This window comes from Lemur catta, chromosome 1 (assembly GCF_020740605.2).
Source record: "Lemur catta isolate mLemCat1 chromosome 1, mLemCat1.pri, whole genome shotgun sequence".
NCBI classification, from domain to species: domain Eukaryota; kingdom Metazoa; phylum Chordata; class Mammalia; order Primates; family Lemuridae; genus Lemur; species Lemur catta.
Genome location: NC_059128.1, coordinates 138,184,526 through 138,203,466, shown reverse-complemented (window position 1 = coordinate 138,203,466; position 18,941 = coordinate 138,184,526). Strand labels below are relative to the sequence as shown.

Sequence of the window (18,941 nt, the reverse complement as noted above, 5' to 3'; positions counted from 1 at the left end):
AGTTAGTATTTTTCAGGAAATTATATCAGAATTTATAAATCTTGTCAAGAGTGTTTTTTTAGATAATCATAGTTCAGCAGAGAAAAGAGGAAGGAAAATTGTTCCAACCTCACTGCTTCACTACTGCCTTTTCTCTCCATCTCTAACTTTGAGAACAATGCAATCATAAAAACGGTCAGGGACAATTTCTTTAAATCAAGTTCCTAAATGCTACTACCTACTTTCTATTTGGTACTACCGTTAAATTTAAAAATATCCTCTATCCTCTTTTGTGCAGGGTGTGTGTGTGCACATGTGTGTGTGTATATGTGTGTTTAACCCCCTACTTCCTACTGGGAATAACACAGTAATAACAATGCTTTGATAAATTATTCTTCACATAAAAAACTCCATATCTGGTTCTTCTTGAAAGTAGATCCAGAAGGAGTGGCCATTATCACACTATTCACTGCTCTAGATAATTCCCGTAACATCAGTTCCAGTAGTCTGAAATTTATTACACATATATTTGATGACTGACATAGTGCCTTCATTTCCCTAAAGCTGAAGTCTAAGAATCTTCTAGGCCAGAGCTGATCCAGAAATATGCTACTATGGACTCCACAGGAAAACCTTCTTTACCCCAAACTGTATTCGCAGAGCAATAAACAGTCAACCACTTTGGGCTCAGGTAGAGGAGGAAGCTATTTTCCCAAAAGTTTACTTGACAATATTAGGCAGGTTATAGATTACAATACTGGGGCTGAGAGGTAACCAACTAACTAGGAGAAACTGTTTTCTTGAATAAGTAATCCTTATCAGGATTTAAACTGAGAATATGTACAAACACCTCAGGACACTGCCTGGCAGGTCAGTGAGGTTTCAGGATTGAAAAGCAACAAGTCACTTCCCTCAGGTGCTTTTTATTTACTAAGAATATTAGGAAATATGTAAAGACCAGATCTGCTCCCCTCAAAAAAAAAAAAAAAAAAAGAAAGAAAAAGAAAAAAGATGATTACAAAGCAACTTTAAAATACTGGCATTTAGAAGTAAAATGAGGCTCATTACAATAAAACGAGGCCCAATAGCCATGCAACTGTATACTATTTTTAAACCATATCAAACAGCAAAACAGAATAGACTCAGAAAGTTAAATGTCAGCACTCACTTCTTGATTTCTCGGAGCAGCATTCGGATAAGGATGGTCTGAAGTGGTTCAACCATCAATTTCCTCCACATATCCAATGCTAGCTGCCAGGAAAAATAAAAATCATCAAGGCTGAATTACTTAGTATTTGTTTCTAACATTTGCTCAAGATTTTTTTAAAAGTAAAGATACTCATCAAAAGAAGAATTTGTAACTAATATTTCGAAGTTCTAAAGAAAACTAAGTGAAAATTTAAAAATTCAAAGGAAAATAAAATTCTAATTTAAAATGAAAATTATCATATCAGACTTGTAAAAAACCAGAATTACGGTTTTATCATTAATTGAAAATCTTACAGAAATAACTGATTATTATAAAACCTTAATTTATTGATTGTTAAATGCTCAACACTATGGATGGCCTATAGATGCCAAAGCTGTAACAGAAACAAAGGATTTATGTCAAATAAAACATGATTTGGCTGTTGGCTGATTTTTTAAATTGTGAGATATTTCATACAAACATAAAAGAGTAAGTAGGTTTAAAGAATAATAAAAGGAAACACCCCTGTATCCACTATCCAGTTTAAGAAATATAACTTCGCCACTACTGTTGCTCCAAATGTCCCTCTTTTCCCCTCGGGTTATCACTGTCCTGAATTTTGTGTTAAACCATTTGTGTGCTTATAGTTCTACCCCTGTAATAGTTTCAAGTTGACCATTTCTGACCTTGATAACAAAATCACATTGTATATTCTTCTATGTGTGATTTTTGTTTAATTAAATTTTGTTAATGAAACCCATCCACACTGAAACATACAGCTATACAGCTCAATAATGGGGAACTGCTACATAGTACCCTATTGCTATGGTCCCTAATCCTGGAGTCAGCAAAGCGTCATCTGTATTTACAGCCACTCACATCACTGCATAAATTCTGCCTCCTGCCAGATTAGCAGCATGAGATTCTCATGGGAGCATGAACCCAACCATAAACCGCACATGCGAGGGATCTAGGTTGCGAGCTCCTTATGAGAATCTAATGCCTGATGATCTAAGGTGGGGCTGAGGCAGTGATGCTAGTGCTGAGAAACCACTGCAAATACAGATTTTCATTAGCAGAGAGGTTTGACTGCACAATAAACGTAATGTGCTTGAATCATCCTGAAACCACCTCCCTTCCCCAGTGGAAAAATTGTCTTCCATGAAACTAGTCCCTGGTGCCAAAAAGGTTGGGGACCGCTGCCCTGTTGAATGAATATGCCATGATTTATTTTTCAATTCTACTGCTGATGACTGCTCAAGTATTTGTATTTCCAATCTTCTCCTACTGAGAACAGTGCTGCTATTCTTTTATCTACTTTCTAGCCCACATAAGCAAGAGAGTCCTTTGCCAGCCATTGTAACAAAACCATACTATATATATTTTTCTATGCATGATTTTTATTGTCAAATGTTGAAAATTCAGATTGTTCACCCTAGTCACCCTATTAACAAAGATTGCAAGAAAGACTTAAGATTTAAACTTTTTTTCCCCATATTTACTGTTTTCCAAGTATAGATTACTAGACATGGGATTACTTGGTCAAAAGGTGCTAAATATTTTGATCTGCAGTCAAATGCTCTACTGCTGAGCTATACCCCCTGCTGTAAAAGGTGTTAAATATTTTGAAGTGTATTGAATCACACTGATCAATTTCTTTCTAAAAGGATTGCACTAACTTAAATTTCTATTAATACTGCATCTTAGCTGTATATTTCCTTCATTAATACTCATAACAATTTAACACTAATTTCTTTACTTATTTGGCATCTGCTTCCCTTATCTGAACTTACAAGCTTTCTGTGGACAGGGACTTTCTGTCTGTCTACCATTGTATATCCTCAATGGCGACTGAATAAATATGTTTTGAATGAATAAACAAACTTGTACAGGAATATTTCTTTCACAATCAGGATATGCATTGTATAATTTTCGACATTTAAATTTGCACCATACTCCAAGAATTTGAATGAATTACCTGAACTGCACATTTCATTGTTTTACTCTGAATTGCTTTTATTTTTTAAGTAAAGTTTGAGGTTAACAGTGAGCTATGATCCTGCCACTGCACACTAGCCTGGGCAACAGAGTGAGACCCTGTCTCTTAAAAAATAAATAGAAATAAAAATTCATCTTAAAAAGTAAAAAAAAAAAAAAAAAACCCACAAGAGTCTCAACATTTTTCTATACAATTTTGTGAGTTTTCTGACAATGCAGAACCATTAACCCTGTCATTCATCCATCATATAGTTAATCATTAAAATAATTGTCATATCTTTTCTGTTCCTCTGATCTACCTCAAGATTCTTAGGAAATCACTACAGTGTTTTATTTACTTGACATTTAGGATGTTTTAAATCTTGATAATTTTAAGACAGTCAACTCAGTGTCCTTAAAAAAAGGACACTGAATCAAATTATCTCAATTTATAAAAATACACTTATGATTTGCCAGTCATTTAAGGAATTTCTTACCTCTCCTATTTCCATAAGGGGTTCATTCATATCTACACCACCGTAGCCATACTGAAGGTCAGCTTCTGTCAATTTATTCTTTTTAATAAACTGGGTGTTGAGATACCTGAAAAACAAATGTGATATCATTGGATATTAAGTCAAAATCAGCAGGAAAGCCATTAATTTGCAGTCTTAAAACAATACTTTTAGGGTTATATATTAACTACAGAATAGTCCAGTAATAAGTCCAGAAAAAGCTAATGATGCAGAAATTAGAAATATAATGAAAATAGAAATTATTAGCCCATCTCTCTCTGCAAGGCCCTAAAAGACAAAGAATAAGACCTCTAGAGTAGCAAAAATTAAAAAAAAAACCTATTATTCCAGTCTCACTGAAAAAACTCAAGGGTTTTGCTCTATTTCCAATACCCTAGAGCCCAGCAGCCCTTCTCCAGAAGTCAGACCTTCTACAGTATCATCTGCTAATTCCCAAACTCTTCTTGGTGAAGCCAAGATAAAATCCACTCTCGAAAATAAACGGAAAATGGTTAACAGATCAGAATCAAGTCAGTCCTCTCTATTTTATCGCCAGAAAAAACTGTAACTTTTCATTTCTAAATAAAAAAGATCATAATCAATAGGTAAGAAAATGGGATAGACAGTTACAGATAGTAAGAAATATGGGCACAACTGACAGATTAAAGATGACTTTGCCTACCAGAGGACAATGCATTAAAAAGAAATGTTTCAACATATTCTAAGACTAATGACTATGATGAACTCTAAGAATAACTGAGATGAATATAGAGTCCTAAAATAAAATACAATGTATGGACCTGTAATGTTCAACTGCATTTTTCACCATCCTATAATAGATTTCACTATAATGCCTTTAGTGTTCACCGCCTGAAACAACTCATAGGAAAGATTCTACCAATGTATAAACTGCTATGGACAATAAAAGTATTTAGGCAACAATTATAAAGTTTGTATATTAAAAATACATTTTCCAAAGTTTATTACACCAAAATGAAGGATCCACTTAGCATTTACAGACAACTGAAATTAAAGACAAGGACAACAAAAATTTAGCAAGGCACTAACTCTATTCATTTCTATGAAGGCTGAGAGAGGTGAGGAAGCTGCAGAAGACAAGTTGGAAGCTAGCAAAGGTTGGTTCATGAGGTTTAAGGAAAGGAGTAAAGAAGCCGTCTCCATAAAATAAAAACGAAAGATGAAGCAGCAAGTGCTGATGGAGAAGCTGCAGCAAATTACCCAGATCTAGCTAAGATCACTCATGGAAGTGGCTACACTAAATAGATTTTCAATGTCGACAAAACAGCTTTCTACTAGAAGATGCCTTCCAGGACTTTCCTGGCTAGAGAGGAGAAGTCAATGCCCGGCTTCAAAGGACAGACTGACTTATTAGGGCCTAAGACAGCTGGTGACTTTAAGGTGATGCCAATGCTCGTTTACAATTCAAAAATGCTAGGGCCCTTAAGAATTATGCTGAATCTACTCTGCCTGTGTTCTAGAAATGTAAAAGCAATGCCTGGAGGACAGCACATCTGTTTACAGCATGCTTTACTGAATATTTTCAGCCACCATGGAGACCTACTGCTCAGAAAAAAAGATCCCTTTGAAAAGATTACTGCTCATTGATGATGCACCTGGTCACGGAGAGCTCGGATAGAGACGTACAGATTAATATTGTTTTCATGCCTGCTAATATGACATCCATTCTGCAGCCCATGGACCAAGGAGTCATTTCAACTTTTAAGTCTTTTTATTTAAGAAATACATTTCATAAGGCTATAGCTGCCATAGACAGTGATTCCTCTGATGGATCTGGGCGAAATAAATTGAAAACTTTCTGGAAAGGATTCACTATTCTAGATGCCATTAACAACATTCATGATTCATGGGAGGAGGTCAAAATATCAACATTAACAGGAGTTTGGAAGAAGTTGATTCCAACCCTCATGGATGATTTTGAGGAGTTCAAGACTTCAGGAGTGGAAATGACTGCAGAAGTAGTGGGAATAGCAAGAGAACTAGAATTAGAAATAGAGCCTGAAGATGTGACTGAATTGCTGCAATCTCATGAGAAAACTTGGATGGATGAGGAGTTGCTTCTTATGGATGAGCCAAAAAAGTGGTTTCTTGAGATGCAATCTGCTCCTGGCGAAGATGCTACAAACACTGTTGAAATGACAACAAAGGATTTATTTAGAATATTACACAAAATTAGTTGATAAAACAGCAGCAGGACTGAAGAGAACTGACTCCAATTTTTAAAGCAGTTCTACTGGGGATAAAAATGCTATCAAACGGCATCGTATGCTACAGAGAAATCTTTTGTGAAAGAGTCAATTGATGCAACAGATTTCACTGTTGTCTTATTTTAAGAAAGCACCACAGCCACCCCAACCTTCAGTAACCATCACCCTGATCAGTCAGCAGCCACCAACATCGGGGCAGACCCTCCGCCAATAGGAGGATGACAACTCACTGAGGCTTGGATGATTGTTAGCATTTGTTAGCAATAAGGTAGTTTCTACACTGAGGTGTATACATTGTTTTTATAGACATAATGCTACTGTACACTACAGGATAGTATAAACGTAACTTTTATCTGCGCTGGAAAACAATTCAGTGGCTTGCTTTATTGGCATCTGCTGTTTATTATGGTGGTCTGGAACTGAACACACAACATCAACAAGGAATGCCTGTATAAGAAAAGGGATGAGAACAGAATCTACTTAGGTGTCGAAGAGTGTGTCTGGAATAAGACTACAGTAGAATGAAGAGGGTGAAATGGATGGGCTTTGAAATCAGACCAATTTGGGTTTAAATTCTGGCCTTGTGATTCATTAGCTGAGTGACCTTCAGCAAAGTCATTTCACCTCTCTGAGCCTTCCTTTCCTCAGCTGTACAAATGGAGATACTGCCTACCTCACCTGGTTTTACACACATGCACACACAAACATACACATTATATATATTGCAACATTTACTAAAAGCTCATAAATAGTACCAATTTAATAGTACTAATTTCAATGGTACCAAATTAAATGATTTGGTTACACAAAAGGGCAGGAGAGCAAAGCGAATTGTACATGCCCTAAAACAGGAAGAGAGAATAGAAAAACAATTTAAATCTTTACTGAAATGCATCAGCTAAGGAGGAATCCCACTGCATGGCACCTGGTCTCAACACTCGCTGTCATCTCTATTCCAAAGGCCCACATGTCCCAGTAATGGCAAAGGCATGTACATACACTCCCTCTCTTACCCTTCAAATCCTCCCAACTCTCCCTCACAATTTAGCCATGAAATTCTTATAGTTCTTTTATGATTATCTAACCTTGGTCAATATGGAAAAAAATCAAACGTCAAGATGTTTCCTACACAGCAAACACTTTTACAAAAGCTGAAGCCACAGTAAAACTGTGTTTGTCAGAAATTGCTGGTCTCCGGTGTTACATTTTGCTCTTCTAAGAAGACATTAAAACCACTGGGCCATTGAAAAGCAAGCCCCAGTTTCTAACACAGGCAGCTTAGAGTGAATCGACTCCAGTTCTATCATCAACCTTAGGGATGCTGAACAAGTGGAGCAAAGGAAGACAGACGTGTCAAGAGAACTGGGACTCGGTCTCCCAATATGCCCCCCCAACAAAACACAGTGTGACTGTGCAGGGAACGCTTGGAGACCCAGCTCAACTCCTCAGCTTCTTCCCAAGAAGAAACTGAAGCAGGAGCCCATCTGTGGCCCCAACCACAATGCACAGGGCAAAAGTACCAGTGCATCCTTCAAGGCCACAGCCATTGCAAGCGAGGACATCCTAGGTTCCAGGCTGAAGGACCCAGGTACTTACTGACACTATTCCGTATTTTTCCACTATTCTTCAGTGAACAGATGTCTGCCTTACACACCTGAGTACTTATGTCCACAGTCTCCATGAATGGGTTAGAGAGGATCAGCAGAGCGCCGTGGAAACACACAAGAGGGCAGTTAACACAAAAGCAATAGACTAGGAGGTGGGCAGATCAGGAGGTTTAGGGAAAGGAATATCAGAAGAACACGTCAGAATTCGTCATTCAGAGAAAGGAAGAAAAGCAATCGAAGCAGATGTAACAGCACGAGGGACGGCGGGAAGATGGGCGAACCATGGAGCATTAGGAACTGCAAGCAACTCAATATGCCTAGAGAATGGGGATGGAGAATTATGAACAAAACTACTGAGTATTTTAAGTAATAATATTCCCCTGAAACATAAAATACTGAATGCTAGAGTCAAATGAGAACATTTGGAGGGGACACGGGCTTAGATTTACTCCTCTAAGTTTCACGCAAGCTAAATTTTCAGTGTCTCCGTCAAAATTTAACATGTGCTATAGGTTCCAGACAATTGGCAGAATTACTGGCCACGCCAATAAATACAGTTTTGCTTGTCACAGAACAGCTTTGCGCACGCTGCCTGGCTCCCCCAGACCCACCTGACTCAGGCGACAGACCTTTCCCCATAGCAGAGAAAAGTCCATGTCGGAGGGCATGCTTCAGTTCTGCACATTTCAATGGAAAATAGGTAATTAAAAAATTATTCCTTCAATTATTGAGTGCAGGCAATACTGTTTGGATTGCCAAGATCTTAAAAGCACACTTACCTATATAAGCAGTCCATATAGTCTGCACCCTTGCTATATTCTTCCCAATACCTATGATACATAACAAGTACTTGTTCTTCTGCATCCAGAACTCTCTATATAAAGAGGAAAAATATTTTTACTTGGAAAGCACTAATCATTTTCATTGTAAACTATAAACCATATCAAAATTAATGTTCTAAAATAACTTACATAATTCACACATTAAAAATTACATCTATAAATTACATTTTAACTATCTTTAGTAAAAACGAAACAACTGAGAAAGCCTTAGATATGAAAGTGAAGCATCCCTAATAGAGAATAAAGTTTCACTCCCTAAGATAAAAGGACAAAATATAATAGTTTGATGCTGTCTTTGGACTAGAATATTAAGATCAGATTAAAATAGAACACAACTCTATTGTGTTCTATCTTGTTTCTTCAAATCCATTACTTTTTAAATGTTTTAAAAATTAACAGATAACATTGTACATATTCATCGTGTACAACATGATGTTTTAAAGTATATATGTATTATGGAATGGTTAAATCTAGCTATTCAACAAATGCATTATTTCATAGTCAAATCCATTTCTTTCGATCACCCTGAGTTAAGTATATCATCATTCCAAATTAAACTATTCACTTTTGTGCATAAGACTATTTATGGAAACTGATACCTTTTCCACGTTCTCCAAAATAAGTTGCTTTATATTTACTTAATAGAAAGCTATTATTTTTTGAAAACTGAAAATCTAACTGAAATCTCAGGTCTATTTTTAAAGGCAATACAGTCTAACAATAAAAATCCCTTGGACTGATATGCAGGAGATTTTAGGTTCTCTTACCTGAGTTCTGTCATTAATTGCCCACATGCCCTTAAGCAAGTCATGACCTCAATCTCCATTTAATTAATTCTCTGATGAAACAAATGCTTTTAAACTTGTAATCTTAACAACTAAGGCTTAGGGTGATAATAATAACCTATAAATAGCACTTTTTGCCTATCAAGTTGGTAAATAAATTAAAAAAGCAACCACTCAATAATGCTACGGAATAGGGCACCCTTCTGTGAGCTGCTGCTGCTGCTTGGATAAAACATAAACCTGGGGAACAACTTGTTAATATATGTGAAAAACAATAAAAATGTGTGTGACCCAGCAATTCCATGTCTAGGAATTTACCCTACAAAAAACTTGGTTACACAATAGTAATTTAGCTATAAGGATGTTCACCGAGTACTGTTTATAATAACAAATTATATAAATTGGAAAGAATCTACATGCTCAGCAATATGAGAGGATTTAAACAAATCACAGTATTTCATATAATGAAAAACTTTACAAATCACTGCCAGGATTGCAAATATCTATTTAATGACAATGAATACTTAATTACATAATTATTAAAAGCAAAAAGCAGATTATGAAAGTAAATAACACAACTTCATTTTGTAATAAAAAGTAGAAGTCTATACAAAGCAAGAATATGTAAAAGACATAAAATTATATATATATATTAATATGCACCAAAATAGATTTACCTAAGTATAGATATATCAAAAATATCAAGAGTGGTTATTTCTGAAGGTACGTTATGAGCAGTGCTTATTTTATTCTTTTTGCTAATTGGTATGTTCTGAATTATCTATAATGGTAACACAATACTAATGAAAAAAGTTCCCTCCCCCAACCAAATCAAATTTCCTTTTCACAGATGAAACAGCTTCAATTCTGTTAACTATGTAACAATTTATATAAGTTTTGCAATCTTTCATAAAACTGCTTCACAATAACACTTTGAAATCACAGAATTATACCAATGTTGATTTCTTAGTTTTAATAACTCTACCATTATTATGCAAGATGTTAAGAAGCTGGGTGAAAAGGGTATGAGAATTCGCTACACTATTTCTGCAACTTTCTATAAGTCTAAAAAATTCTGAAATTAAAAAAAAAATTTTTTTTTAAATCACACTTACAACTTAACCTAAAATACAAAACCAAAAAGTTTATAAATGTCTTACATAGTTATCAATTATGGTAGAACCAAATCTCACTAGCTTACAATGGCAGAACTTTAAATTAACGTATTAAACATTTTAAGACCACTTTAAAGTACATGCTATCAAAACCACTTTCATGAGGTGATAAACGCACACACTAGAACACTAAAATGTACATGCCATATACTATAAAAAGTAGAGCTCTTCCCTCAAATGTTTTAAGGGAAATATCACATGATCAACTGTGCCCTACTTATGGGTTCTTACCATTTTTAAAAGTATCTACAAAAAAAAAAATCTGACTTGGTGAGATCTGAAAAAGAAAAAAAAGAAAAAGTACTCCTGGCCACAGGCAGAGTTAGATTGGTTTATATAAATTGTGTTGTTTTATTCCCATTTAATAGATAAAGAAATTTAAAGCTCAGTCCATAAGACAGTTAAGTGGGCTGCCCATGGTCACAACAGCTAATAAACAGTACAGTCAAGATTCTATCCCGAGTAGGGCTTATTTAAAAAAAAAAAAAAATTCTAGTCCAGGCAATAAATTACCTCACCCAGTTCCTGATAAGCTCATTAGTCCAAATTAAGTTAAAAATGGTCTACAGCAAAATACATCCCTGGATTATGGATGAGATACCTTCCTGAGAACGACTGTAGGTCAGATTTGTATGTAACACGGATCCCTGATGAACAGTGCATATATGGCGGTAATAATAATAATAATAATACAATGGCTCATATGTGGTAATAATGCTGTGTAATACTGTAATAATAATATCCATGTATTGTAATAAGTTAGACGCTTTTTTAATTCCTAAGCTAATAGAAATCTTATTATTTTGATTTTCTATCCAAATCAATAATAACCTTTCCATTTCAGTAATTAATCCACTACACTTAACTGATGCTTTCATTGGAGCATTGCCTTTCACATGTTCCATTATTCTCACTTTATCTTTTAATATTGTTCCCTAGTCAAGCGACTGAAGCCTAATGCTCTCCCAGTGAATGATGGCATTGGCCTTTCTCTGAAGGTGTTTCCATTGCAATCACCTTTCTCTTCTCTGCAGGCTCACCTGCACTTGCAGTGGACTTTCGCTTTGGAGGCATGGTCATAGGGGTAAACACAGACTCACAAAGCCAAATAAAAAAGTTAAGATGAAAGTGATATTGTGTGCAAGCGACCATATATACAATGTGACCAGCTGCTAGCTTAAAGATGCCGCATCAGGCTGCGATCGGTGGCTCACGCCTGTAATCCTACCACTCTGGGAGGCCAAGGCAGGAGGATTTCTTGAACTCAGGAGTTCGAGACCAGCCTGAGCAAGAGTAAGACACTGTCTCTACTAAAAATAAAAAAATTATCCTGGCATGGTGGCACGCACCTATGGTCCCAGCTACTCAGGAAGCTGAGGCAGGAGAATCGCTTGAGTCCGGGAGTTTGAGGTTGCTGTGAGCTACGATGATGCCACTGCACGCTACCCTGGGCAACAGAATGAGACTGCCTCAAAAAAAAAAAAAAAAAAAAAAAAAAAAAAAAAAAAGCTGCACCAACAAACTGCTTATGCCACACAAATTTGCTTACATTCGTGGGAGAAACTATAACAGTTCCTGGATTATTAATCTGATTATTTAATTATAAATCATCCTTATGGGGAGCCTTGGGAGCCCGTTCGTAAGCATGGAACACCATAAGTCGGGTCGCCTGTAACCCAAGGACTGCCTCACCGCAAAATCCATACACAGATCAAGTTCATGGTGTTGCCTTTAAATACATGGCATACTGATCAAAATAACAGGTTACAGAGACCACTTTTATCATCATTTACCATTTCCCTTTTTAATTTTAGGTTTTTGGAAGCCTTCATATAGCATATGAAAAGACAGCTGAAAGACTGAAAACAATAAAGATAGACATTTATAAATACCATCAGAGGACACAGGAGTTTGCACTGGAAAACAGTGAACTATTAAAGTAACTATGCAGCTATAAACAGATTTATATCACTTATATATCATTTCTTACCTTGTGCAAATGCCGAACGTGATTTTCCAAAAAAATCTTAGTTTCTGTATAAAGTCTTTCTCCAAGGGGTTCAGGATAGGCCACACATAAAGCATAAATATCTCTAGTTATGTTATTAAGGTTTTCATATTCATTGGTGATATAATTTTAAAACAATGAGACTTAACTCATTTGGCATTAAATGAAAATTTTCATTTTTGTGGTTTAGGCTTGTAATAGACATAATATTGTCTCATATATATATATATATGACAAAAGTGAAATACATAACCATGCTTACTTTAAAAAGCACAATAAAATTCATTCATTTATTCATTCAACAAGTATTTATTGAAAATTATTTGAGTACCTATAAGAGAGGTTAAAATCCAGAGGGGGTTTCTGGAAAATCGAATTACCCAGAAACCTACAAAATAAGGTTCACGTAAGAATGGATATAAGCACAGTATCAACAAATGGCTAAGGAACATCAAAAGAGGCAGATATGTCTAAGCAATTCTGAAAAACAAAACAGAAAAATTACTCACTGGACACATTCTCCCAGTCACAGCATTCAAGGTATTCTACAACCTATCCACTGTCCTTCAGCATTTACTCTATTAGAAGAAATGTAGTATGAATAATAATAGTGATATCAACTAATCAATTAAGTTTTGAATACCATCACCAGCGGCAGACAAACTCTAATAGGAGTTGGAAGAAATGAGACCTAATTGAGACTTTACCTTTCACGGGCCACTGACCTTTTGTTTGTTTGTTTTGTAGAGAGAGGGTCTCCCTAGTTGCTCAGGCTGGTCTCAAACTACTGGCCTCAAGCAATTCTCCTGCCTTGGCCTCCCAAAGTGCTGGGATTACAGGCATGAGCCACTGCACTCAGCCATAACCAGGAATCTTAACCAAGTCTCTTAGCCTCTCTGGGGTGCCATTTCCCTTTTGTTTTTTATTTTAATATCCTGTGCTTTATCAAATTCTTTTAATACCTCCAAGGATTAAAAACATTATGCTAAGGATAAAAAGAGACTTAAGGCAACACCACTTTATGATCTTGGGACCAGATACAGTACGAGATAAGATCCTGGAGACTGTTTGACATGCTGCCTCCAATATGAAAATGCATTCTGGAGATAACAGCTCATTTGTCCCCATGAACACTGACACCTGAAGCCCATCTAGGTCAAAAACTCCTCATGGTTGTCTCTAAGATCGTTCCATGGCAGAGCTTTGGCATCCGATCAGTAGAACGACCACTACCAACGGCCCCCAAGGTAAACATAATAAACACTCCTCTGGCATCTCCAGCGTCCCTGTGAGACCCAAATAAGCTCATGTAGGTTAAAATGCTTCATAAACTACACATCACTAACCAAATCCAGACAATAAAGGACGTGAGCAATCTGAGACCAGCCTAAGGACGCAGATAGAAACTGAAAATAAAGTTAATTATTTAGGATGGAATCAAGTATTTATATTTAATTTAAAGATCAGGAAATATTACAAAATAAAAACATATACTTAAAAAATATATTGGAGTTGAGGTGCAGGTTCTTCCTCCTCTACATCCCCATAACATTTTATGTATTCTTCTATCAAACATATTTTATACGGTAGACATTATTTATACCTTTGCCATCCACACTAGCCTATTCTTATCAGCACTATATTCCCAGCTCCTAGGCACACAGTTCGTGGCATGTGACAGGCCCTTATTAAATGCTTGTTGAAGGCAGAGAGGTGGGAAGTCAATGTCACGTGCTCTACTTACCTAGTTCCCTACTCCACAGAGCAAGCGGCCCCCCACACGGGGTCACCATCTGGTAGACTTCAGCCAGACTTTTCCATCTTCTTTCTAAACCCTTTTCTTAATTATTTTTAATTATAGTGAGTAACTAATAAAACATCTTCGTATATGTATGTGTATATATATTTCTTCAACATACTACTGCATAAAAGCAAAGCAAAAAAATTCTTTAATATTAAAAAATAAAAAGAGTCAGGCAAAAAAAATCATCCATATAATGTAATACCACTGAGCCAGATTTTTTGTGGGAAAAAAATATACAATCAGAAAAAAAATATTAGATATTATTTTAAATGAACTTAGATATAATATGGAACCTTTATGAACTAAATTATCTAAGTAAAAGAGAACAGGCTATAAAACTGTTCACTAGCAATAACATAATACATTAAAATACTAACCTATATTACAAAGAAAGTAGAAATCTGAATATACACCACCTAAGAAAGAAGAATTTAAAAAATTTCTCGTATATAAACTGTACAGAAGATTGGTTTGGTGGAAGAGAGAGGGAGCAAGGCATCGGTAGAGAAGAAAGGCGCTTCAAAATAATGTTATTTGAAAACCTGGATACAGCCTGGAGTCCCTGCAGTTTTCAACTATAAATTCTTTTTATTTTTTTAAAAAAAACCTAGGGCTGGGCGTGGGGGCACACGCCTGTAGTCCTAGCTACTCAGGAGGCTGAGGCAGGAGGATCACTTGAGCTCAGGAGTTTGAGGTTACAGTGAGCTATGATGATGCCATGGCACTCTACCTAGGGCAACACAGCAAGACTCTGTCTCAAAAAAAAAGTCCTAATTTACTACATAATTTAAATCCCCTAAGGGCTTTTGTTTTGTTTCATCATAGAGATTTATATTATTCAAACTCAATTATTCACCACAAACTTACCCTGGTAAAATCAGACATAAAAAAGTTGCCAGGCTGGGCGCGGTGGCTCACACTTGTAATCCTAGCACTCTGGGAGGCCGACACGGGTGGATCGCTCAAGGTCAGGAGTTAGAGACCAGCCTCAGCAAGAGCGAGACCCCGTCTCTACTAAAACAATAGAAAGAAATTATCTGTCCAACTAAAAATATATATAGAAAAAATTAGCCAGGCATAGTGGTGCATGCCTGAAGTCCCAGCTACCCGGGAGGCTGAGGCAGTAGGGTCGCTGAAGCCCAGGAGTTTGAGGTTGCTGTGAGCTAGGCTGACACCACGGCACTCACTCTAGCCTGGGCAACAAAGCAAGAGTGTGCCTCAAAAAATAAATTAATTAAAAAAAAAAAAAAGTTGCCAGAATAAGGGGGAACTAGGGGTGCTTCTGGGATGCTCAGAGTGTTCTATTTATTGGACACATAGGTGTATTCATGTTGTGAGAATTCATCTTTGGGCAAAATCACAAAGAAAAGGAGGGAATTTTACTTTAGAACCAATAGTAACATAGCCCTTTATTTTTCAAAACAAAATTTAAAACAAGGGATTCCATTCTTTAATTTTACTTTTTTTGTGCATATTTTTTATTTTGTGGGAATTCATGATCAGGTTAAGAATAACTAATCTATCTTAGATGATTCAAATAAATAGGGGTCACTTTCCAGGGAAGTCATCCATTTCAAGACCACTTATAAACCAAGCAATTAACTATATATTCTGTACAGCAATAAAGAATGTATTAATCTTTTCTTTTTCTTTACCTCGTGCTCATTTTCCATCTTCTTGTAATCTTCTACAATGAACTCCTTGCTTCCCTCTCTGATTAGGTAAAATATCCTTAAAAGCACTTAAGTACTTGCCTAGCCCAACCTCATTCACAAACAAGTAGCCTTTAACACTTTTTCAACTTTTATTAAGATTCCTGCCCCAGGCTGGGCGAGGTGGCTCACGCCTATAATCCTAGCACTCTGGGAGGCCGAGGCTGGAGGATCATTTGAGCTCAGGAGTTCGAGACCAGCCTGAACAAGAGTGAGACCCCATCTCTACTAAAAATAGAAAGAAATTATATGGACAACTAAAAAAATACATATAAAATTAGCCAGGCATGGTGGCACATGCCTGTAGTCCCAGCTACTCGGGAGGCTGAGGCAGTAGGATCGCTTTAGCTCAGGAGTTTGAGGTTGCTGTGAGCTAGGCTGACGCCACGGCACTCTAGCCAGGGCAACAGAGTGAGACTCCGTCTCAAAAAAAAAAAAGATTCCTGCCCCAAATCAATCCATAATGTTCCACAGAAAAATTAGCTACCTAATTTAAAAGACTAATTCAATACTAAGTTCTTGAAAGGCAGAATCCATATAAATTATCCTCTGCATAGACTGGAAAGCACAGGGGTTAGATGTTTAAAATCTAGTATTCAAGTCTTTGCTCTCTCAATTACTACCTGCACGAAGCTGGGCAAGTCTGTTTACCTCTGAGATCAGTTTCCTCATCTGTTACATAAAGAGGAGGAATTATATCTGCCCCAGTGATCTGATAGGCTTGTTTGAGGTATCAAATAACACAAAAAATGTAAAAGATCTTTGCAAATTATGAAGCCTTCAAAAATGTTAGCATCAGTTTATGTATCTTCAGTGCCCAGAACATAGGTAGCCTAATAAATGTTCTTCACTGACAATTGCAGTTGTGATCAGTTAAGTGGTTCCCTGTTGGTCTAAAAGAACTTCACTGTTCTGGCATCAACACTCAGCTTAATATTAACAACTAGTTAGGCACTGAGAGCAAGCTGAATCACTGTCTTATGAAATCAGAGCATTTCTAAAGAATGTACGCCCTACACAATGAGGGCAACACTTCTTTAGCCCCAGAAGACTGCTACAAGCGGGCAGCGCTAGTTAGGTCTGGCAGACTGCTGTCATGTAAGAATGAAGGACACCAGGCTTCAGAGCATCCTATAGAAAGCACAAATCTGCATTTTTACATAAAATAGCCAGATTTTACAGACAATCTAATTAAAAAGCATGTTTCCATCCCAGTCATTGAACTTGCTGCTCACCCTCCGCCTAGAGCACTCTGTCCCCAGAATCTGCAGGGCTTGTTCTCTCACTTGGTTCCAGTCTCTGCTCAAATGTCACCACCCTCAGGAAGCCTTCCTTGACTGACTGCATACATGTACTCCAAGCCTTCACCACCCCCTGACCCTGCTTTAAGATACTAAGTACTCAATAAATATTTGTTGAATGAAAAGTTATCAAAACTTGACTGCCACAAGAGGTGATGGACTTGGATATATAAATAATAATATATTTGAAAATACTTACGCTGGAAAGTTCTTCTATTTATACAAGCTTAAACCTGTACTTCCTTTTCAACAAGTTTATCAATTCTAGAACAATGATCCAAGCTGCAACTAAAAGGATACGAGAAGCGATCGTTCCACGTTGCTCTTTCGACGTATTCCAACATGACAACAGCTTTGATAGTAGTTAATAGTTTGTTCCATGTTTCATCAAAATCTACTACTCTTGGTTTCAAAGACATTGTGCAAGATTAGTGTTGAATCTGTCAATCAAAAACAATAACAACGTTAGAATGAATTCCACAAGCTTGGTTAATTGCATTTAAAGCACCATGTACTTAAATAGCATGACATATGAAAGGAATAAGAACAGAACCTGGCACATACTAAGAACACTGATTACCATCTTTTCATAACTACCTGGACAAGACATTTCAGACTATTTACATTCATTACAAATTCTAGGAAATGGAAAGCTTTTAGTAAAATTATTTATGATCAAGGGTGTCATTTCAAAGATTTATAAGCCTCCCTTAATATGTTGAGGGAAAGAAGCAGGGACCCAGTTAATCAAAGAGCAAAATCCCACCACGGGAAACATGTAGGACACTCACAAAAAGGTTTTGGTCTCAAATCCTTGTCATTGGCACTCCTTAAACTCGAGAAAGAGCAAAGGAATAAGAAAAGACACAAGAAAATGAAAGGGTTTATCTTCCTGGAGCATCAGTTTTGGTAAAAGATTAAGGAGGAAATTTACATTTATATTAAAATACATGGTGAACTATAAGTAGAATACAAAATTCACATGACCTTTTAAGATAAAAAATTAAAGATATCAAAGAAATGTCTGGTTCACAGCACAGAGCTTTAGGCTCCTTCTCAGATTCTTGGGGTATATGCAACCCAACTCTCTAACGAGAAGCACAGCTCTAGCATTGAACCCCTGGCTCCAGTGAACTTGACGGGACTTTACTGGAGCTAAAAGACTCCTCCTGCCTAGCAGACAAGTTCCACTTAGGAATTAGCTAGTTTCCAGAACAGGGTCCCAAGGTTATAGAAACTTGGTTCAAGCTAGATTCTAAATCTTTCTCAACATCACACTGGAATAGAATTAAAAGAGAAACTTTCTAAGTTAAATTGAATTGCACAAGGGAATGCTTTTCTGGCACATGTTTTAACATCCTCCAGAGTCTCCCCTTATTCCAGGACTGCAAAGCACCAACCTAGTCTGTAGCCAAGGCCAAGCAAGGATGAAATCTCTTTTCTCTTGGCTCCCACAGTGGGGAATAAAGAGACAAAACAATGGGGAGGAGGGAATGAGGCATAAAGAGCAAAGGAGATAGGCAGAGGGCAGCTACCCCACCAGCTCAAAACACCAGAGGTCTTTCTGTCCTGAGAACTCAAGAGGAGCCCCAGGAATAGCCCCATGGAAAAAAAGGAAAAAATTTAAAAAAATCAGAGAAAAGTCAAATATCCAAATAAGGGTATGCCACACTGAATCAACACTCTCTTTCCTCGACATACCACAGGCTCAACCTCTGATCTTCAACTCCTTCCAGAACCATCTAGAATGGATTAGCAGTCATTTCTCTGTGCAAAGGTGGGGTGGGGGAGGTTAGAGTAC

General features: G+C 36.8%; 1 protein-coding gene across 2 annotated transcripts in view; it reads right to left on the bottom strand.

Annotated features, from left to right (window-relative positions):
• The window catches only part of CUL2 (cullin 2), a 70,475-nt gene that overhangs the window by 36,452 nt on the left and 15,082 nt on the right, over window positions 1–18,941 (bottom strand). For both annotated transcript variants that reach the window (XM_045535664.1, XM_045535660.1), the window contains exons 2-6: window positions 17,441–17,580; window positions 12,306–12,408; window positions 8,293–8,387; window positions 3,643–3,748; window positions 1,148–1,230 (exon numbers count right to left, since the gene is read on the bottom strand). In XM_045535664.1, coding sequence (XP_045391620.1) covers window positions 1,148–1,230; window positions 3,643–3,748; window positions 8,293–8,387; window positions 12,306–12,408; window positions 17,441–17,559 — 506 coding nt within the window. In that variant the 5' untranslated portion in view covers window positions 17,560–17,580. The remainder of the gene's footprint in view (window positions 1–1,147; window positions 1,231–3,642; window positions 3,749–8,292; window positions 8,388–12,305; window positions 12,409–17,440; window positions 17,581–18,941) is intronic.